Here is a 19,087-nt window from a genome sequence, read left to right on the forward strand (position 1 = left end):
ATACAAGGATTTTGAGAACGTATTGCCATATAAGGTCTTATTGTGTGCGACACAGTGTTGAACCAAGCTTCCCTGGTTCCTTCCTCCTTGCTTGAAGGTAAAAGCCAGGACAATGCGTTCCGGCGCGCATGCGCCGAAACGCAAAAACATGTATCAGTACCTGAATAAGACCTGCTTATTCTGCTGTTAATGTTAAGCAGCTAATGCATGCATGCTCAACACGATAAAACTATAAAGGCTAGAGGAATGTTTCATTTCAAGATTATAGTTATAAAGATATTTTCAAATCATAATACAGTGTACAATAAATCCATCCCTAGACATCAATAACAGATAATTCTGAATCCGACCTTTTGGTAAGCAAATATTTATATATACACAGCATTTCCATAGATCATACAAGTCATGTACAGATTACTCTTTAAAAGGTACTGCTCACTTCATGAAGAGCCAGTTTTACATCAATCAAAGATTATAGTTGAAAAAGCATGAATTTTCATCTGTGTTGGGAAATGACATTATGTCACATCTAGTCAGTCAAAATTCTAGATTTGGAGCCAGATTTCTTTGCAAGAGAAGCAAAAGAAGCAGTTTACATCTGAGCCAATAGTCTGACTTTGTTTGAACAGAGACGGGGGGCAACACAGGTTATCTGGCACTTACATGTATGACCCGCTGCTGCAGTAGCTTGTTTCTGACGTCACATTCCGGAAGCTGCTGCAGATGGATCAATTCCCTAGAGTCAGCCAAAAATTTGGATAAGTCCCAATCTTTAGAGAGTTGGTATTGTAAAGTTCAATAGTTATTGATAAAGATTATAGTTCATCGCCTCTCCTCTACACCTGTCCCGATGCTACCCTGTTCCTCATCTCCCCAGCCCTGTGTTTCCTCAGGCACTGCTGGATGTAGGGGAGGAAGAAGTCCACCGTGCCGTGGGAGGGCAGCAGGTTGATGAATGTCCGAGGCTCCATGAGGGAGGCCAAGCGAGAAAGGACCCCCTGCAGTGCCCCTGTTAGGGATTCGTGCCTGTCGTCCGGAAGACTGTCCTCGTCTTCGAACATTCGCAGGAGAAGATTTATCACATCAGTCCATCTCTCCTGGCTCTCAGGAAATATAGTCTCTCCAAAACTGACCAGGATGGAAGGATGGGAGTCTATCATGAGTTCCACGGCTTTCTCGGGATCCGTCCTGGCCAGACAGAGGAGTTTGACAGCGAGGAAGCCCTTCATGTGATTGTCTTCAGCGATGGCCTGCAGGACGTGGCGGGGAATGTCGGTGCCGATGTTACCGGAGCACAGGAGAGACTGCAGCTTCAGGAGGTCCTCGTTACAGCAGCAGCACGTGCAGACCTCCTCACTGATTGAAGGTGAGACTTTACCGATCTGAATCGGGGCCACAGCTGCAGGAAGCTGCATGGGGGACCCGCGAGGGGGGGAGACCCTGAGCTGGACCCACTGGCAGGGCTGCTTGATGGAGCCGGCACCCTTGAACGGCGGGAGATGGTCCAACCAGGGGTACTGTACGCCAAAGCAGTCACCCCCGCGGGGCACGTGGACGTGTCCAGGTGCGGGCATGGGTCGCGAGGTTGGGGGCTTCCACTCCAAAAGCCTCTTAATGTAGATGTCACACAGCATGACGGCGACCGTCTGACTCGCTGGTTGTCCGTGACGGGCTTGAACGACACCTTCGAGATAGTCCCGAACGTGTGTGTTCTGGTGAATCTCCCCTTCAGAGCCTCGTAGCAGCTGTAGCGCCGTCTCAAGCGAGATGACGTCCTGCCCCTGCAGAGCGACCAGCGCAGCAATGAGCGCCTGCGGTTGGTGGCGCCTCAGCAGCTGGGACAGGTGCGATAGTTGGGTCGACTCGGCGCGCAGCAGTTGGTACTCGTACACCAGCACCTTTGAAAACAAGAAATAGTCATCATCATTGCCGAGTTTCAGTTCTTCCACTGAGGACTGGGCTGTCATTATTGGAAGAAATAGAAGCAAGAAATATTCATCATAGTACAATGCTTAACTTTCTTTCAATACTAAGGTACACATGGATCAAATTTAGTGTATACCTTAGTGTTGAAAGGAAGTTAAGCATTGTGCTATGATTACTACCAACACAGATGAGATAAGAAATAGTCATGCCTTTAAGTACCAGACATATCACCCCAGAATTGTGTTAAAAAAAGGGTTTTTCCCTATAGCTGTCATAGAGTGGTACTCTCTGCCACCAAGTACTGTCCGAGCATCCTCACTAGGTACATTTGTAGCTTTAAACAACGCTTAGGTTAGATGTGCAAAGGCTAGGTGTGACAGGTCGTTTAGTGTAATATAACCAGCTGCTACCACGCCACATGTCTGCTAAAGCTGGTGTGTTACACCAAAGGGCGGTTATACCAGCTATACAGATACAGAAGCTGGTGTATTATGCCGAATGGCAGTTATACCAGCTATACAGATACAGATACAGAAGCTTGTATGTAATGCCGAAGTGCGGTTATACTGACTATACAGATACAGAGACACATACCTGGACTAGCTGCGGCTCGTTGACAGTAGACAGCACGATCTGTGCCTGCTCCGGCTCACACAGCCTCAGCTTCAGCACGGCCATGGCCAGGACGTCCAGCGGCCTTGGCTGGTAGCGGGCCCCCGAGCCTGACACCCCCCTCTTGATCTTCCTCAGCATCGACACGGCCTTCTGATCGTCGAACAACCTCAGCCTGGACTTGATAATGACCTTGAGAGAGAGAGAGACTGGTTTATTATGAAATAACAACCTTAGCAGAACCAGGCTGATTTGCAGTATTGTACATATAGGTGGTTTGAAAAGACATTCAATATTCCAACTTAACCAACATTCAAATTTCAGATGTACATGTGTATTGAAAACGACAATATTCAATTATAGTTAAATCCTACTCCAAACATACTGTAAATGCAGAAATGTTCGCGGTGGTTTTATGTTCGCGGTTTTCGCATTGACCGCTTCACCGCAAACTTAGAACTACCGCAAACATTTTTGTCCAATACTGTAGCAGTATGTGACTACAGCACTGCCGTAAACTTAACAACACACAGCGAACACTCCATTTTCCCCTAGGCGCAAAATAAAAACCATGCAAACATTGCTGCATTTACAGTACTTGAAAATGAATATACAGACCTTGGAGAGGCTCTCTGGCTCCAGCTGGCTGTAGGCCTCCAGGACGATGTTGGACGTGGACTTGTCTGTCTCGAGCGGCTCGTCGGCGGTGAAGAGCACGTGGTCCAGGAAGTGGACCAGGCCCCTCCCGTAGCCTGGCTGGGCCCGGTCCGGCTGCATCTGGTGCAGGGCCTGCTGCACGACGGCCGCCACCTTCAGTTTTGTATATAATAAATATATTTAAGTTGTAATAATTATGCTTTGTTATTATGAGTACTTTTGATTGCATTTCTTCAATATATACTCATGCTCAGTTCATTTCTAAGTTATTTGTGTTTTTGTCAATTACATTACTTTTGGTTTCCTTGCATACATTAACCACATTATGTTTCAGTTATCTTCAGTTACCTCTGACCTCTCCTGCTCACTTTTAAGTTCAACATGTTTGATTCTCTTCAATTTTCAAATTGTATTACTTTTTGTTCTTGTATTTGATTCAATTATATCTAATGTAAGTTGACTCCAGGAAGAATAGTGTTATGAATAATGAACACTATTGGAGATCTGAATAAAACAAAACAAACCTTCAGGCCGGACATGTTGTAGTAGGGCAGGGCCAGGCTCCAGTCCTGGCTGTCGGGGAGGGAGTGGTAGTCGCCCAGCAGGCCACACGACTCACACAGGAGGTCCCTCAGCTGCTGGGTCCTGCTGCCGGCTTCTGTAGGGGAAAAGGATGTAAGCATTTTAAATTCCAGGCACTTACAGCTCATACTGACAGCAACAAATAGTCTTTTTTCCCTCGCACAATTTAGTGAATGGCACTCCCTGCCTCAGTAGTGAAGCTCCCACAGTTGAGCTGTTCAAAGCCTGGCAGGGAGCCTGCTTGCCCTAAACCCTGGTCACTCCCCTCCCCAATAATGCCCCCAAAAAAGGGTCCTCAGCTGTTGGGTCCTGCTGCCTCAGACTCTGTAGGGAAAAGGACATCAGTATCTTAGATTCCAGGTACTTTCAGCTCATACCGACAACAAGAAATATTGCACATTGGTTTTTTTTTTTCACAACCAGAAATGTATTTTCTATCAACAAACTTTTTTGGGAACAACATTCTTTTTTCTCTCGCACAGTTGACGAATGGAACTCCCTGCCTGGCTCAGGAGTGGATGCTCCCATAGTTGAGCTGTTCAAAGCCAGGCAGGGAGCTTGCCTGGCCCTAAACCCTGGTCCCTCTCCCTCCCAAAAATGCCCCATAAAAGGGTTTCGGGGAGTTACACATTAAGATTGAGATCATCTGTGGATCAAGTTATTCTTTATTCCAAAACTATGAGAACTATTATTGCTTCTCCAGCTCAATATTCTATGAAGCCAACAGGTCAGGAAGGCTTCCCCCTGACACAAATCACGTTGACACCACCATTATCCCGCTGACCTTGAGTGAACAGAGACTGACCTTGACTGAACAGCGCCTGTCTCAGGAGAAGGTGACCTTCACACAGCAGCTGGTGGAAGGCCGGCGGGCTGCTGTTCTGGTAACGCAGTCCCAGGTCCAACATGTCCTTGTACAGTTGACCTTGGTGAGAAATACAAACATTTTATTATGAAAAACTGCTTTCTAACACAAAAGGATTATTCCTGAAATTTTTGACCAATCTACTGCTCTTTAATATGTTGGGAAAATGTGGTTGAAAATAACACCTAGGATTTATATGACAAATATGCAAATTAGGCCCTCATTTGCATAGGCCCTTATGTATATTCAACCATGTTCACCTTCACATAACTGAATGCCACAAGAATGAAATTACAGTATTTTTTCATTAACTATGCAAATTAGGTCTTCATTTGCATAAATTCTATTGATCATTTATTATTTCTAAAACAAGCTGTATACAGGTTCTGGCTATCCTTTTGTGTAGGGCCTCTGGGGACGGGGGACACATATACACACACACACACACACACACACACACACACACACACAACCACACACTTAAATGAAGGGCAATAAGCACACCAAGAAGGACAATTTCTTATCTTTTTCTTTTCTTTCTATTTGTAACCAACCCTTTCTCAGGCCTTGTCAGACAGATTGCATTCAGCAATAGGCTGAGATCACTTAATTCAATTAGAGAATACTCAGGGAGTACAATGTTGTATGCAGAATTAGTGCATACTTTATCGTATACTTATACGTATCGTACATTTTTACTTCCTAAAATTATCATTTATTGAAAAATAACACACCCTTTTGGAGTTTAGGACTCCTTTAATTAAAACTACAGATTCTGAAATATGTTCACTGGGAACTTACTGACTCTAACTGGTGCCATCGAGAAGTTCTCTGCAAATGGTAAATTGAAGTAATCTTTGATTCAATTGTAAATTTCTAGATACTGCATGTGTACCAGAGTTGTCTCCAGCTTCACTTTTTCCCTCTCACTCAATATTCGTGAGCCAATGTTGTTAATCTTTGTTGTTAAATCTGTCGTTTTAAGTTTACAGAGCAATAAAGTGATAATATTCATAGATTTCATGTCATGAAGTTCAGACTTTTTGGACCGATTGGGTAAAATTTTCATCCAGGGATGGAAGGACGGATCCTGGAGACAGCTCTGATGTGTATCATTATCATATATTATATAAAAACATAACTTTGATATACATAATTATTTTATATTACATATAGCAGTATTACATATAATTATGATATGTATTGATTCATTCTACATGTACATAATAGTAAAGTGGGACAAAATTATATACATTTTTACTGATGGTTGTCTATGAGCAGATCCTTGCAAATATAAATATGATGATGCCATTGTCTTGCACAGATAATCTTAACTTCAAACCAGCGCACACACCCCATTTTCTCCATTAAAACCCTGTCAACTTAAAGCAGTGTACAGCAATTGTATCTCAGCCATTGTTGATGCATGTTGATGAGTTTCTGTAGGCATGCAGCTGGCGTTAGCAGGGGGGTCCCCCAAACTGGTCTGACAGGGCCTTCGTCAGGTTTGTTTGTTTGTTTGTTGGTCTGTTTGTCTGTTTTGCACAACCCGTGAACAACTTTCAGGTATGACAAACCAGTTTTGTACAGTAAAACAGAGGATCTTCGCTTTACGTTCCATCCAAGAGGACGTCCCTAACCTACTCGAGTTATCAATGCAGGTTCAAGAATATGGCTGAAGCTGTGGTCCTGGGTCTTTATTGTGGGTCTCTGCATATGGCTAAGGCTGTGGCCCTGGGTCTTCATCGTGGGTCACTTCATCTGGCTGAATCTGCGGCCCTGGGTCTACATCATGGGTCACTGCATTTGGCTGAAGCTGTGGTCTTGGGTATTCATAGGTCACTGAATATGGCTGAAGTTGTGGCCATGGGTCTTCATCGTGGGTCACTGCATTTGGCTGATGCTGTGGCCCTTGGTCTTCATCGTGGGTCACTGGATTTGGCTGATGCTTTGGTCCTGGGTCTTCATAGGTCACTGAGCATGGATGAAGCTGCGGCCCTGGGTCTTCATCGTGGGTCATTGCATTTGGCTGAAGCTGTGGCCCTGGGTCTTCATAGGTCAATGAGCATGACTGCAGCTGTAGCCCTGGGTCTTCATAGGTCACTGAGCATGGCTGAAGCTGTGGCCCTGGGTCTTCATCGTGGGTCACTGCATTTGGCTGATGCTGTGGTCCTGGGTCTTCATCGTGGGTCATTGCATTTGGCTGAAGCTGTGGCCCTGGGTCTTCATAGGTCACTGAGCATGACTGCAGCTGTAGCCCTGGGTCTTCATAGGTCACTGAGCATGGATGAAGCTGCGGCCCTGGGTCTTCATCGTGGGTCATTGCATTTGGCTGAAGCTGTGGCCCTGGGTCTTCATAGGTCAATGAGCATGACTGCAGCTGTAGCCCTGGGTCTTCATAGGTCACCGAGCATGGCTGAAGCTGTGGCCCTGGGTCTTCATAGGTCACTGAGCATGACTGACTCTGTAGCCCTGGGTCTTCATAGGTCACCGAGCATGGCTGAAGCTGTGGCCCTGGGTCTTCATCGTGGGTCACTGCATTTGGCTGAAGATGTGGCCCTTGGTTGTCGCCGTAGGTCACAGAATACATTGGGTTTTCATTCATGGTAGTCATTGAGTACGGCTCAATCTTATCATCTTCGTCTCCATTTGGCTGAGGCTGTGGCCCTTGGTTGTCGCCATAGGTCACGGAATACATTGGGTTGTCATTGCTGGTAGTCATTGCATACGGCTCAATCTTATCACCTTCATCTGTTTCAGTGTTGTGGTGAGCCAAGCCTGTGCCACGACAGCTGATGACACCCACCGATGCCAAGAAAATGAGGAGGAACACAACAACAGCAGTGATGATGGCATTGACATGGCGTCTGTCATCGTACTCAGTGATGGTTGGGGTGTCGAGAAGAATGACAATGTCGATCCCTGTCGTATATTCAGAGCCTGGCACGTTGCTAGTGTAAGGCATCTCTGTGGGAACAGCATCGTAGCACAGACTGGTGTTGCTACAAGGACCTGTTGTGACAGACGGTCCATCCCATCCACCGGACCCGATCCCCTGTCGTGGCCTGTCCGTGACGGTCTGACAGACGTCCTTCCTCATCATGGCAAGGAGAATTCCACGCAGGTCAGCTGGTGATGCACACCTCAGAGCGGTAGGAGCTGCAATCAGGTCCAGGTCTGGTTGGTTGCAGATGAACCACGTCAGATTTCCGTCACAGGTCAGCTTGTTGCCCGCTATCCTAAGACGTAACTTCTGCTGTTGACTCAGAATCAGGACTTGACTGTCGATCGTGGTGATGAGGTTTTTCGAAAGGTCTGCAACCTCCAGTGCTGCAGGCGGCAGCAGTGCATCAACGGGCACGGAACGCAGGCGGTTCATGGGCAACCGCAACCTGGCAAGGTTAGGCAGGCCACGGAAAGCGTTCTGGGAAATGATGGAAATTGCGTTCTTGTCGAGGCTCAAGTCTTTCACCTTCTTAAGCCCGAGGAAGGTATCAGGTTCTAAGGATGAAGAAAAGAGAACATCTTTTAATGAAAGTAGAATGACGAAAATAAACATAAAAAAAATCTATAATCATAGGTTAATGCCATAAGGGGAATCAGTGCATCGAATATTTTCCGATAGAATATTTCTGTCAAACAGAAGTTAGATGTCAGAAAAAAATTCAGGTATTTATGAAAAATACAGGTAATCAAAAGAGATAGATTTGACTGAGGGAAGTTTTCATCAAATGTGAATAAGATAATTTTCATTATGTGTTATTTGCTTAATTGTACTTCTACATGTGGAATGTATTAAACATAAAAATGTTTTGGGCTTTGATCCAACACAAAGAAGGGAACTCACCATGAGTTCTGACCGAAAATTCATGGTGATTTTTTGTGTTGGATCAAAGCTCAAAACTATACAATATGTACTCTACTAACACATTCATTTTCAGTTTTCATTTGAAGAAAAGCAATTGTGGTATCTAACAATTTTTACATCGTTAGTAAGTCACAAAATCACAGTATTTCATCACTACATAATAAATGATGCTATTTAAATTAATCAAAGTGAGTGGAGAAATCACTAATCTGAACGCACCAAGGCTGGAGATGCAGTTGTCAGCAAGGACGAGGGTGTGCACGAATGGGAGACCTCGGAAAGCCCCCGGACGCACCGTGGAAACGTTAGTCTTTTGGATGTACAGGATGAGAAGTTGCAGGCTGTTGGGGAAAGACCGCTCCGGAATCACGGAACAACGGACATGCTCGATGAAGATTGATCCCGTGGCTTTGTCGAAGTCGGTCGGTATGGCGTCGAGACATGCGGGGAAGCTGTAGGTTCCTCCGTGGCCAACCCAGCTGCAGGGAGACCCCGCCCAATTCTTGTCCGGACATTGGCAGGTGACTTGCCTTGGAGCTGACCACCTGAACCTCCTAGCCGTGTAGGACCGACAGCTATCCGGGCACCGAACTGATTCCTTTATACTTAACGCTGTAGCCGACAGCAGAAGACTCGAAACGGAGAGTAAAAAGAAAAGCAGTGCCTTATGTTCCGCCATCTTGGTCACTGATGCAGGGGTTGTTGACTGGTCATAAGATTTCCTTCAATTTGTCCTTGAATTTACGTCATCAGCATGATATGAATGTTTGCGACTTTTGACTACCCGCAGTTGTTTTGAATTAATATGAACATGTCAGATGCTAGTGGAATTTATTCATACATAACTTGCAAGCCTCTGGTCCTGTGAGACTAATTTTCTCAGTTAGTTTTGCATATGGAGAGGATTTCAAGGTTGTATGTCAAGTAAAGCTTTCACAATACTGTGACTTTTTTTTCCAAATTAGAGACAAAATCGAATGTGCTTGTAAACTTACACAGATCCACAGCTACATGTAGACAGCATGCTAAAACTACAAGTAGGAAAAATACAGCTGGACACACCTTTAAGCAGTAGATACCTTTGCCAGAAGGTTACGTTGGTCAAAAGGGCTGTTGGTCTGGGACCTTGCTCAACAAACAGATGGCAGTGGGCAATTGAAAAACAGTTTGCAGGTTTCACTACTGTATTTGCTGTAGTATGTCAACATTCTCGAGTTATCGTGTTCATACACAGACACTTACACACAAATTGGTAACATGAAAATCACAAATAAGGAAATACACAGCAAAACACACTGTATGATTCTATGCACCAAAATACTAGTAGTCAGCAGAGGGTTGAAATGGCTTGGGCATGTAGTGTGAATGGTTGATGACAAAATGGGAAGATTTGAACTAATCTTTGACTCAATTGTAAATTTCTAGATACTGCATGTGTACCAGAGTTGTCTCCAGCTTGATTTTGCTCCTCTCACTCAATATTCGGGAGCCAATGTTGTTAATCTTTGTTGTTAAATCTGTTGTTTTAAGTTTACGGAACTAAAGTGATAATATTCATTGGTTTTATATCATGAAGTTCAGATTTTTTGGACAGATAGACGAACTTACAGTTGCCTGCGTTGCAGCCGACCAATGATGATCATGAAAAGAATGGATCGCGGACACAGCCGTGTACCATTATCATATATTATATGAAAACATAATATACATTAAGTATCTTATATAACATATACCAGTAGTATCACATACAGTTATTATATATACATGTATATATATATATATATATATAATGATTCATAACTTACATGTAAGTTACATAATAGTAAAGTAGGACAAAATTATATACATTTTTACATCCATGACTGTTTACAACTTTTACAGTCTGATATCATCTTGCAAGAATGAATATGATGATGCCATTGTCTTGTAAAGATGATCTTAACTTCAAACTAATGCACACACTCCATGTTCTCCATGCTGCAAAATCAAAACCCTGTGAGGTCAAAGCGGTGTACGGTAATTGCATATCAGCCATTGTTGATGATTGTTGATGACCTTCTGTAGGCATGTGGCTGGCATTGGACAATGCAGGCGACACCGTGGACTGCGTGGAGGATGCTAACTTTGTGGAGGGAATGGCCGATGCGAGGATCGTGCCTTTACACATGGCTTGAGTGGATGAAGGAGATGTAAAGACACCCTTTGGGGGGTCCCCACTGGTCCGACAGGGCCTTTGTCAGGTTTGTTTGTTTGTTTGTCTGTTTTGCACAACCCATAAACAACTTTTAGGCATGACAAACCAGATTTGTACAGTCTAACAGAGGACCTTCGCTTTACGTTCCATCTGAGGATGTCCCCGAGTCAATGAAAGTTTAAGAATATGGCCGAAGCTGTGGCCCTGGGTCTCTAACATGGGTTACTGCATTTGGCTGATGCTGCGGTCCTGGGTCTTCATCGTGGGTCACTGCATTTGGCTGAAGCTGTGTCCTGGGTCTTCAACTGGGATACTGCATTTGGCTGATGCTGTGGCCCTTGGTCTACATCATGGGTCACTGCATTTGGCTGAAGCTGTCGCCCTGGGTCTTCATCATGGGTCACTGCATTTGGCTGAAGCTGTGGCCCTGGATCTTCATAGGTCACTGAGCATGCCCGAAGCTGTGGCCCTGGGTCTTCATAGGTCACTGAGCATGGCTGAAGCTGTGGCCCTGGGTCTTCATAGGTCACTGAGCATGGCTGAAGCTGTGGCCCTGGGTCTTCATAGGTCACTGAGCATGGCTGAAGCTGTGGCCCTGGATCTTCATAGGTCACTGAGCATGGCTGAAGCTGTGGCCCTGGATCTTCATAGGTCACTGAGCATGGCTGAAGCTGTGGCCCTGGGTCTTCATAGGTCACTGAGCATGGCTGAAGCTGTGGCCCTGGATCTTCATAGGTCACTGAGCATGGCTGAAGCTGTGGCCCTGGGTCTTCATAGGTCACTGAGCATGGCTGAAGCTGTGGCCCTGGGTCTTCATCATGGGTCACTGCATTTGGCTGAAGCTGTGGCCCTGGGTCTTCATCATGGGTCACTGCATTTGGCTGAAGCTGTGGCCCTGGGTTGTCGCCGTAGGTCACAGAATACATTGGGTTTTCATTCATGGTAGTCATTGAGTACGGCTCAATCTTATCATCTTCGTCTACATTTGGCTGAAGCTGTGGCCCTTGGTTGTTGCCATAGGTCACTGAATACATTGGGTTGTCATTGATGGTAGTCATTGCGTACGGCTCAATCTTATCACCTTCGTCTGTTTCAGCATGGGCCAAGCCTGTACCACAACAGCGGAGGAGACCCACCGATGCCAAGACAAGGAGGAGGGGCACAACAACAGCAGTGATGATGGCATTGACATGGCGACTGTCATCATCCTCAGCAATGATTGGGGTGTCGAGAAGAATGACAATGTCGATCCCTGTCGTATACACAGAGCCTGACACGTTGCTAGTGTAAGGCATCTCTGTGGGAATGGCATCGTTGTACAGACTGGTGTTGCTACAAGGACCTGTTGTGACAGACGGTCCATCCCATCCACCGGACCCGATCCCCTGTCGTGACCCGTCCGTGACGGTCTGACAGACGTCCTTTCTTATCGTGGCAAGGAGAATTCCACGCAGGTCAGCAGGTGATGCACACCTCAGAGCGGTAGGAGCTGAAATCAGGTCCAGGTCTGTTTGGTTGCAGATGAACCACGTCAGATTTCCGTCACAGGTCAGCTCGTTGCCCGCGATCATAAGACGTAACTTCTGCTGTTGACTCAGAAGCAGGACTTGACTGTCGATCGTGGTGATGTGGTTTTTCGAAAGGTCTGCAACCTTTAGTGCTGCAGGCGGCAGAAGTGCATCAACGGGCACGGAACGCAGGCGATTCATGGGCAAGCGTAACCTGGCAAGTTGAGGCAGGCCACGGAAAGCATTCTGGGAAATGACGGAAATGGCATTCTTGTCGAGGCTCAAGTCTTTTACTTTCTTAAGCCCGAGGAAGATATCAGGTTCTAAGGATGAAGAAAAGAGAACATCTTTTAATGAAAGTATAATGACGAAATATACATTAAAAAATCTATAATCACCAGAGAATAGAGGTAACAAGAGTAGAGTTAATGCCATAAGGGGAATCAGTGCATTGAATATTTTCCGATAGAATCTTTCTGTCAAACAGAATTTAGCTGTCAGAAAGAAATGCAGGCTAAAATACAGATAATCAAAAGTGATAAATTTGACTGAGGGAAGTTTTCATCAAATGTGAATAAGATAATTTTCATGATGCGTTATTTGCTTCTGTACTTCTACATGTAAAGCTTAAACATAAAAATGCACCAAGAAAAGCAATTGTGAAGTTTTGAGCTTTGATCCAACACAAAGAAGGGAACTCACCATGAATGTGTGTTGGATCAAAGCTCAAAACTTTACAATATGTACTCTACTAGAAAATTCATTTTCAGCTTTCATTCAAAGAAAAGCAATTGTGGTATCTAACACTCATTTTTACATTGTTAGTAAGTCACAAAATCACAGTATTTCATCACTACATAATAAATGATGCAATCTAAATTAATCAAAGTGAGTGGAGAAATCATTAATCTGAACGCACCAAGGCTGGAGATGCGGTTGTCAGCAAGGACGAGGGTGTGCACCTTTGGGAGACCTCGGAAAGCCCCCGGCCGCACCGTGGAAACGTTAGTCTTTTGGATGTAAAGGATGAGAAGTTGCAGGCTGTTGGGGAAAGACCGCTCTGGAATCACAGAAGAACGGACATGCTCGATGAAGATTGATCCCGTGGCTTTGTCGAAGCCGGTCGGTATGGCGTTGAGACATGCGGGGAAGCTGTAGGTTCCTCCGTGGCCAACCCAGCTGCAGGGAGACCCCACCCAATCTTTATCTGGACAGCGGCAGGCCACTTGCCTTGGAGCAGACCACCTGAACCTCCTAGCTGTGTAGGACCGACAGCTATCCGGGCACCGAACTGATTCCTTTATACGTAACGCTGTAGCCGACAGCAGAAGACTCGAAACGGAGAGTAAAAAGAAAAGCAGTGCCTTATGTACCGCCATCTTGGTCACTGATGCATGTGTTGTTGACTGGTCATAAGATTTCCTTCAATTTGTCCTTGTATTTACGTCATCTGCATAATACGAATGTTTGCGACTTTTGACTACCCGCAGTTGTTTTGAATAAATATGACTATATACATATATGGCCTCCGTCGGTCAGTGTTGATCATGGTAAAATCCTAATTCACAACAGCCCTACAGCATCGACTATGGCTAAACAGCCCTATACGAGAATGTCAGTCTCTGCCACAAAAATCACATCTGTAAGCTGACTCAGCTCTGTTGCAAAGCTCTTTTCTGCGGATCCACTTTTCGTCTGCAATGTGCATCAGTCTAGCTTCTCCTGATTAGTTGAATTTATTGATACATAACTTGCTAGCCTCCAGCCCTGCGAGACTAATTTTCTCAGTTAGTTTTGCATATGGAGAGGATTTCAAGGTTGTAGTTCAAGTAAGCCTTTCTCAACACTGTGGCTTTTTTCCAAACATGAGGCAACCACCAGTGAAATCAAATGTGCTTGTAAACATACACAGATCCACAGCTACTCGTAGAAAGCGTGCTAAAACTGCAAGTAGGAAAAATACAGCTGGACACACCTTTAAGCTGTAGATACCTTTGCCAGAAGGTTATGTTGGTCTGGGACCTTGCAGTGGGCAATTGAAAAACAGTTTGCAGGTTTCATTACTGTCTTTGCCCTAGTATATGTCAACATTCTCGAGTTATCGTGTTCATACACAGACTCATACACATGCACACACACACCAACACAGGCTTGGTAAAACATAACCTTCTTGACGAAGGTAGTCCTTTTTATAAGAAAGTTATGTAGATTATGTAGTTATGGTATAATCTTATGAAGTCATAGATAAAAAAAGTGACACAAGGAAAACAACAGTTGCAGGTCTTTAGCTACTCTGAAGGTAAAATGCTGTTGAAAAATACGCGACAGCATCGGGAGAAAACACCATTGTCAAATTGGTAACATGAACATCACAAATGAGGAAACACACAGCAAAACACACTGTATTACTCTATCCACCAAAATAGCCAGCAGGGGGTTGAAATGGCTTGGCCATGTACTGTGAATGGTTGATGACAAAATGGGAAGTGAAAAACAGGAAGGCTCAAAATCAAGTGAAGGAGAACAGTACTAGTGTCATACAACCTGGCGTCCATGGGGCTCTCCTGGCGATCAGATCAGACTCGCTGCAGGACAGACCCAAGTAGAAGGAAAGAGTAAGGGCCTTATGTCTCACCTGAGATGAAGAGGATATCAGAAGTAACATACGTACCTACAGAGGCGTTCTGTAAGGCATAGAGACTCCAGTGTGACTGTCCTGCTACCCGCTGGGTCCTGGGAGACTCCACCTTAGACAGCAGTAGTACGTGGGAGGTGCACACACTGATATCCTACATAGTGGCAAACAAATTGTTGGAAAGTTTCTATCAATGTGACTACCTGTGTGTGTCGCTTTAAACGGAAAAGTACAAAAAGTCATGTCTCACAAATGACTGCAACTTGATAAAGATATTAATCATCAAAAGCTTTAAAACCATTCCTTACTCTATCTGTGTGTATTCTAAATGTCACTTTTGAAAAATAGTTTTATACCTCTCTTCTATGAATATTCAGCCCTCATCTGTTAATCACAATCTTATAATTCCATATTCAATTCCACAATTCAACTGCAGAAGACCAGCCTTTTCAATCACATTGAAGTGTCCTAGACATATTTCTAAGATAGTCTACAAAATGTATTTAGAGAGACTAGTGCCACATGCCTGTATGGCTATGAAAGGTCTCATCCCGATGAGACAGATGTCCATGTTGGGATGAGGACAGGTGTTGTGGATGTTGTCGATGTCCTCCATCCTGTGGACCGCTGCAGCAAACTTCCGTAAGGTGTACGTCTCCAGCCCGTTCCTGGTCACTGCATGGAGAAGGCTGTCTCCCGCCACCACCTGGGCACAACAGGGGACAGGTACATTTGTAAGTATGCTCCAATTGTTATTGAAAGTGACAATGATAAAGCGAAAGTGATCTTGAACCGATTTAGCTCACTTAACACTGCACCCACAAGCTGGGAAATACCAGTAATCCTGAAATTAAAATCCTGAAGTTGTTTAGTTCATATATAAGTCTCACTGACAATAAATGACAGGAAGACTATGGGAAATCACATTTAAACATACTGGTATAAAAGAAACCAACACACTGGTATTCATGTGCTGATGTCGACGTCTGCATGAGCATCAGTATGACCAGGAAAAAGCGTTGTTCCCATTAGATATGTTGAGGATTACCTTGGATGTGTCGGCTGTGTAAGGGTAGGATGCCAGCAGGTTGGCGCCGTCGTAGATGTCGTACAGGAAACCCTGTCTGGGGCCGGTGAAGAAGCAGCAGAGGCCGTGCAGTGTCCCCTCCTGGGGGTTAGGGTGCAGGGGAGAACACCTGCCTTCAGCAGGAAGAACGGACACCCTGCTGCGTCGTGACTGGTCAGACTTGTCGCTCTTGGAGTACGTCGGCAGGAACTGGAGAGAGTGGAGCGCGCCGTCGACAGCCGTGTAAGCTGTGTCTCCCGGAGCGAACCTGTGTGGTGTAGACTGATTTATTCACATCATATCAACAACAACATGCCTCCTGGCAGCCTGGCGTGGGAGGCTGAATTGTGAGGCTGTCTGTTTACAATTGTTTACAATAGCATGAGTCGATAAAAGAATTATTCTAATACAAATTGCCATTGTTTTGTAAGCAACATATTAAAACATTGTGGTTCAATGATAAAAATCTTAACAGTATTTGATCAAAATATGATTTTCAAACAGTAGTATATATATATACATATATATATATTCACATGTACATGTGTGTTTTTGTATACCTTCGGTACAGGAGTGTCGTGGTGCTCAGCTGGGCGTTCATCCCCTTGATGCTGATCCCCACGCTGTACAGTCCCGCCCACTCCACCGTGATCGGTCGCCCCTGAACGCTGTCCACCGGGCCAAGCACTTCTGTCGGTTTCGAAGACTTCTCCACGTACGGCCGCTCGCTAGAGATTGTGCGTAGGCTGATGGTGTTGGTCTGGAGACGGGGAGAGGCACTTCTGCGCGGCAGCGGGCTGGCGCCACTTGGAATTTCTGGGTGAACACTGTCCACGGGAAGATTATGCTCCTCAAACGACCACAGAACAAAGTCCTCATCCTCAACAATAACGTCATCTTCCACCACCCCTTGGTCTGTTGGAGTTGCGGATCTGATGACGTCTTCTCCGACTAACTCCTTGGGATTGGTCGCGTCTTCATCAGTCTCGTTCTTGAAGTGAACCTGCAGGACCCGGACCTCATCTGCGGAGATCCCTCCCACATAGTTCTCACACAGAGCGATCTCAGCCAGGTTGAACCCGATGTGGATGTCCAGCAGGTGGTCCAGGTCCGTGTACGTTGTCCCTGTCAGCTGTACAGTCTTAGAGCAGAGTCTGTACAGGCTCATAACACTGCCTATGCCGATGGCCAGGTTACCAGTGACTGCACAGCACTGTATGCAGGTGGCAGATTTACGGAGAGGTAACTCGACCACCTCCAGCTGCTTGCCGGTGTTCTCTGGTTGGGAGTTACCCGCCGGGACACCAGCGATCCTGGCCCGTACAGGCTGCTTGACGTCGCTGCCCTCCCAGTTGAAGTACAACCTGACAAAGGTGAGGGACCTGACAACAACACAGAAAAGAACAAGAATCAGTCATGGTTACAAATACCAGCTTTTTAGATCAGTCAAGGATTAAGGTGTTCAAAAATACTTTCTTTCCTAGAGCTATCATAGAATTCAATGTTACCCAGCATGTTAGTAGCATCCTTAAACAATGTTTAAACATTACTTGGAGTTAGATATGCAAAGGTTTGGTGTGACAAATTGTTTGATGCAACATACCCAACCTGCAAAGCTAGGGTAGTCATGCCAGCTGAACAAATGCAGAGACAAATACAGACCTGTGCCAGCCTGTGTTATACAATCTCTAGCCATCAGGGGCTACATGGGATACAAAGGCTGCTAGGATGAAGATCTACCTCTGATAGTCTGTGTTACTAGTGTACAATCTCCTGCTGTCAGGGGCTATAACTATAAGGGAAAGGAGGGGGCCTACTAGGACTATAGTAGTAGTAGTAGTAGTAGTAAACCTTTATTACTATGTTAACTAGGACTATAGTAGGAGCACAAATTTCGTACAGATAACTACAGACCTCTGCTTGCTGCTCTTGACCTCCACGGTCGCCACATACTTTCCACACTCGCTGTAGACCAGCTGGTCGATGGCCGACACCGTCAGGAAGCCGAGCAGGTGCCTGAAAAAAGAAGAAAAAACAAAAAGGGGGAAAAAAAGATGAGGACTCTATCACACATTAGCCTGCCGACCTTTGGAGAAAAGCAACATGAGAGGAGTACAGAGAGACGGGATGCAGCACATGAGTCAAAAGAGGAAAAGCACAAGTGACCAAATACCGACGAGACAGTGGTATAATAGAGACAACAACAACCTGCACTCCTTCGCGTCGACCTGGTACACCTCGACCACGTTTTGTACGGTCGCGATGAAGAGCTTGTCGCCGCAGCCGAAGATGACCTCGGGCTCCTGCTTGGTGCTGAAGACCTCCTGAGAGGTGAAGTGGTGGCACGACAGGACCCGCACCATGGTCAACAGACTCAACACGCACCTGTGTTACTGATGAGGTAAAAAGAAAAGGTAAAGGTAATGTAGCCTTTTTGACGCCATATAGGGGCAGTAGGTTGTTAATCCACTGTGTCTTGGGTATGATGGGAAGGCTGAGTGGCCTACTAGTAAACCCCTGTTTTTACAATACCTGCACCTTTTAGTAATTTTACCTCCCCAACTGACATTATGACTGAAGTCAGGAAAGTTTTGCAAAGTGCCTTTCCCACTGAAGGACGTGTCTAGCCGGGAATGCCTGGAATCAAGCCTGTGACCTCTCAATCCTATGTCTGCTAGCCTAACCACTCAGCTATCGACACCACTCACTGGCAATGTTTAGACCTTAATAAAGATGTATTGTAACATTATAAAATTGTACGTGTGTGTGTGCATTTCTGGTGGATATTACTAAGTAAAGCTGCACTTGACTCACAATGCACCTGAAATATTGATAATGTGTACATACTGTAAACCTGGCTTGAGGTATTCCAGAAATTAATATTTCTCTGATGAAAAAAATAAACCTACACTTTCCCAGTGTACGCTATGTTGTTGTGGGTGTGTACAAAAATTACCTGAGCTTGCAAAAAGCACCATGCTTCACCTGAGCTAGCACTGTTACTTATCAATGACATTAGTAGTTGCAAATACAATCTGAAACTCCAATAATCGTACTTAATGACGACAAACTGACTTACTTCTTAGTTTAGACCGCTAAAATCTACTTCCCATTTCCACTAACAAACTGGAGCTGCATTTTCAGTCACATGCGGACTGACCTTTGACCCTCCGT

At 45.2% G+C, this 19,087-nt stretch overlaps 1 protein-coding gene across 1 annotated transcript; it reads right to left on the bottom strand.

Moving 5' to 3' along the window:
* Positions 1 to 234: 234 nt before the first annotated feature.
* LOC136433890 (BLOC-2 complex member HPS3-like) lies at positions 235 to 19,086 on the bottom strand. Its single transcript, XM_066426477.1, has 12 exons — positions 18,993 to 19,086; positions 18,122 to 18,306; positions 17,828 to 17,929; positions 16,474 to 17,295; positions 15,896 to 16,181; positions 15,374 to 15,553; positions 14,884 to 15,001; positions 4,583 to 4,702; positions 3,720 to 3,853; positions 3,157 to 3,348; positions 2,521 to 2,730; positions 235 to 1,898 (listed from the first exon to the last, which is right to left on the bottom strand). The coding sequence occupies exons 2-12, from the start codon at positions 18,274 to 18,276 to the stop codon at positions 837 to 839; spliced, it is 3,381 nt and encodes a 1,126-aa protein (XP_066282574.1). The 5' UTR covers positions 18,277 to 18,306; positions 18,993 to 19,086; the 3' UTR covers positions 235 to 836.
* Between the last annotated feature and the right edge of the window lies 1 nt (position 19,087).

This window comes from Branchiostoma lanceolatum, chromosome 4 (assembly GCF_035083965.1).
Source record: "Branchiostoma lanceolatum isolate klBraLanc5 chromosome 4, klBraLanc5.hap2, whole genome shotgun sequence".
NCBI classification, from domain to species: Eukaryota; Metazoa; Chordata; class Leptocardii; order Amphioxiformes; family Branchiostomatidae; genus Branchiostoma; species Branchiostoma lanceolatum.

Bases quoted from the DNA above. Each gene is read 5' to 3' on its own strand.
- LOC136433890 (XM_066426477.1), bottom strand. From the start codon at position 18,276: ATGGTGCGGGTCCTGTCGTGCCACCACTTCACCTCTCAGGAGGTCTTC. The intron at 17,930-18,121 runs GTTGTTGTTGTC...TTCTTTTTTCAG, and splicing joins GTCGACGCGAAGGAGTGCAG to GCACCTGCTCGGCTTCCTGA. The intron at 2,731-3,156 runs GTCTGTATATTC...CTCTCTCTCAAG, and splicing joins AGCCAGAGAGCCTCTCCAAG to GTCATTATCAAGTCCAGGCT.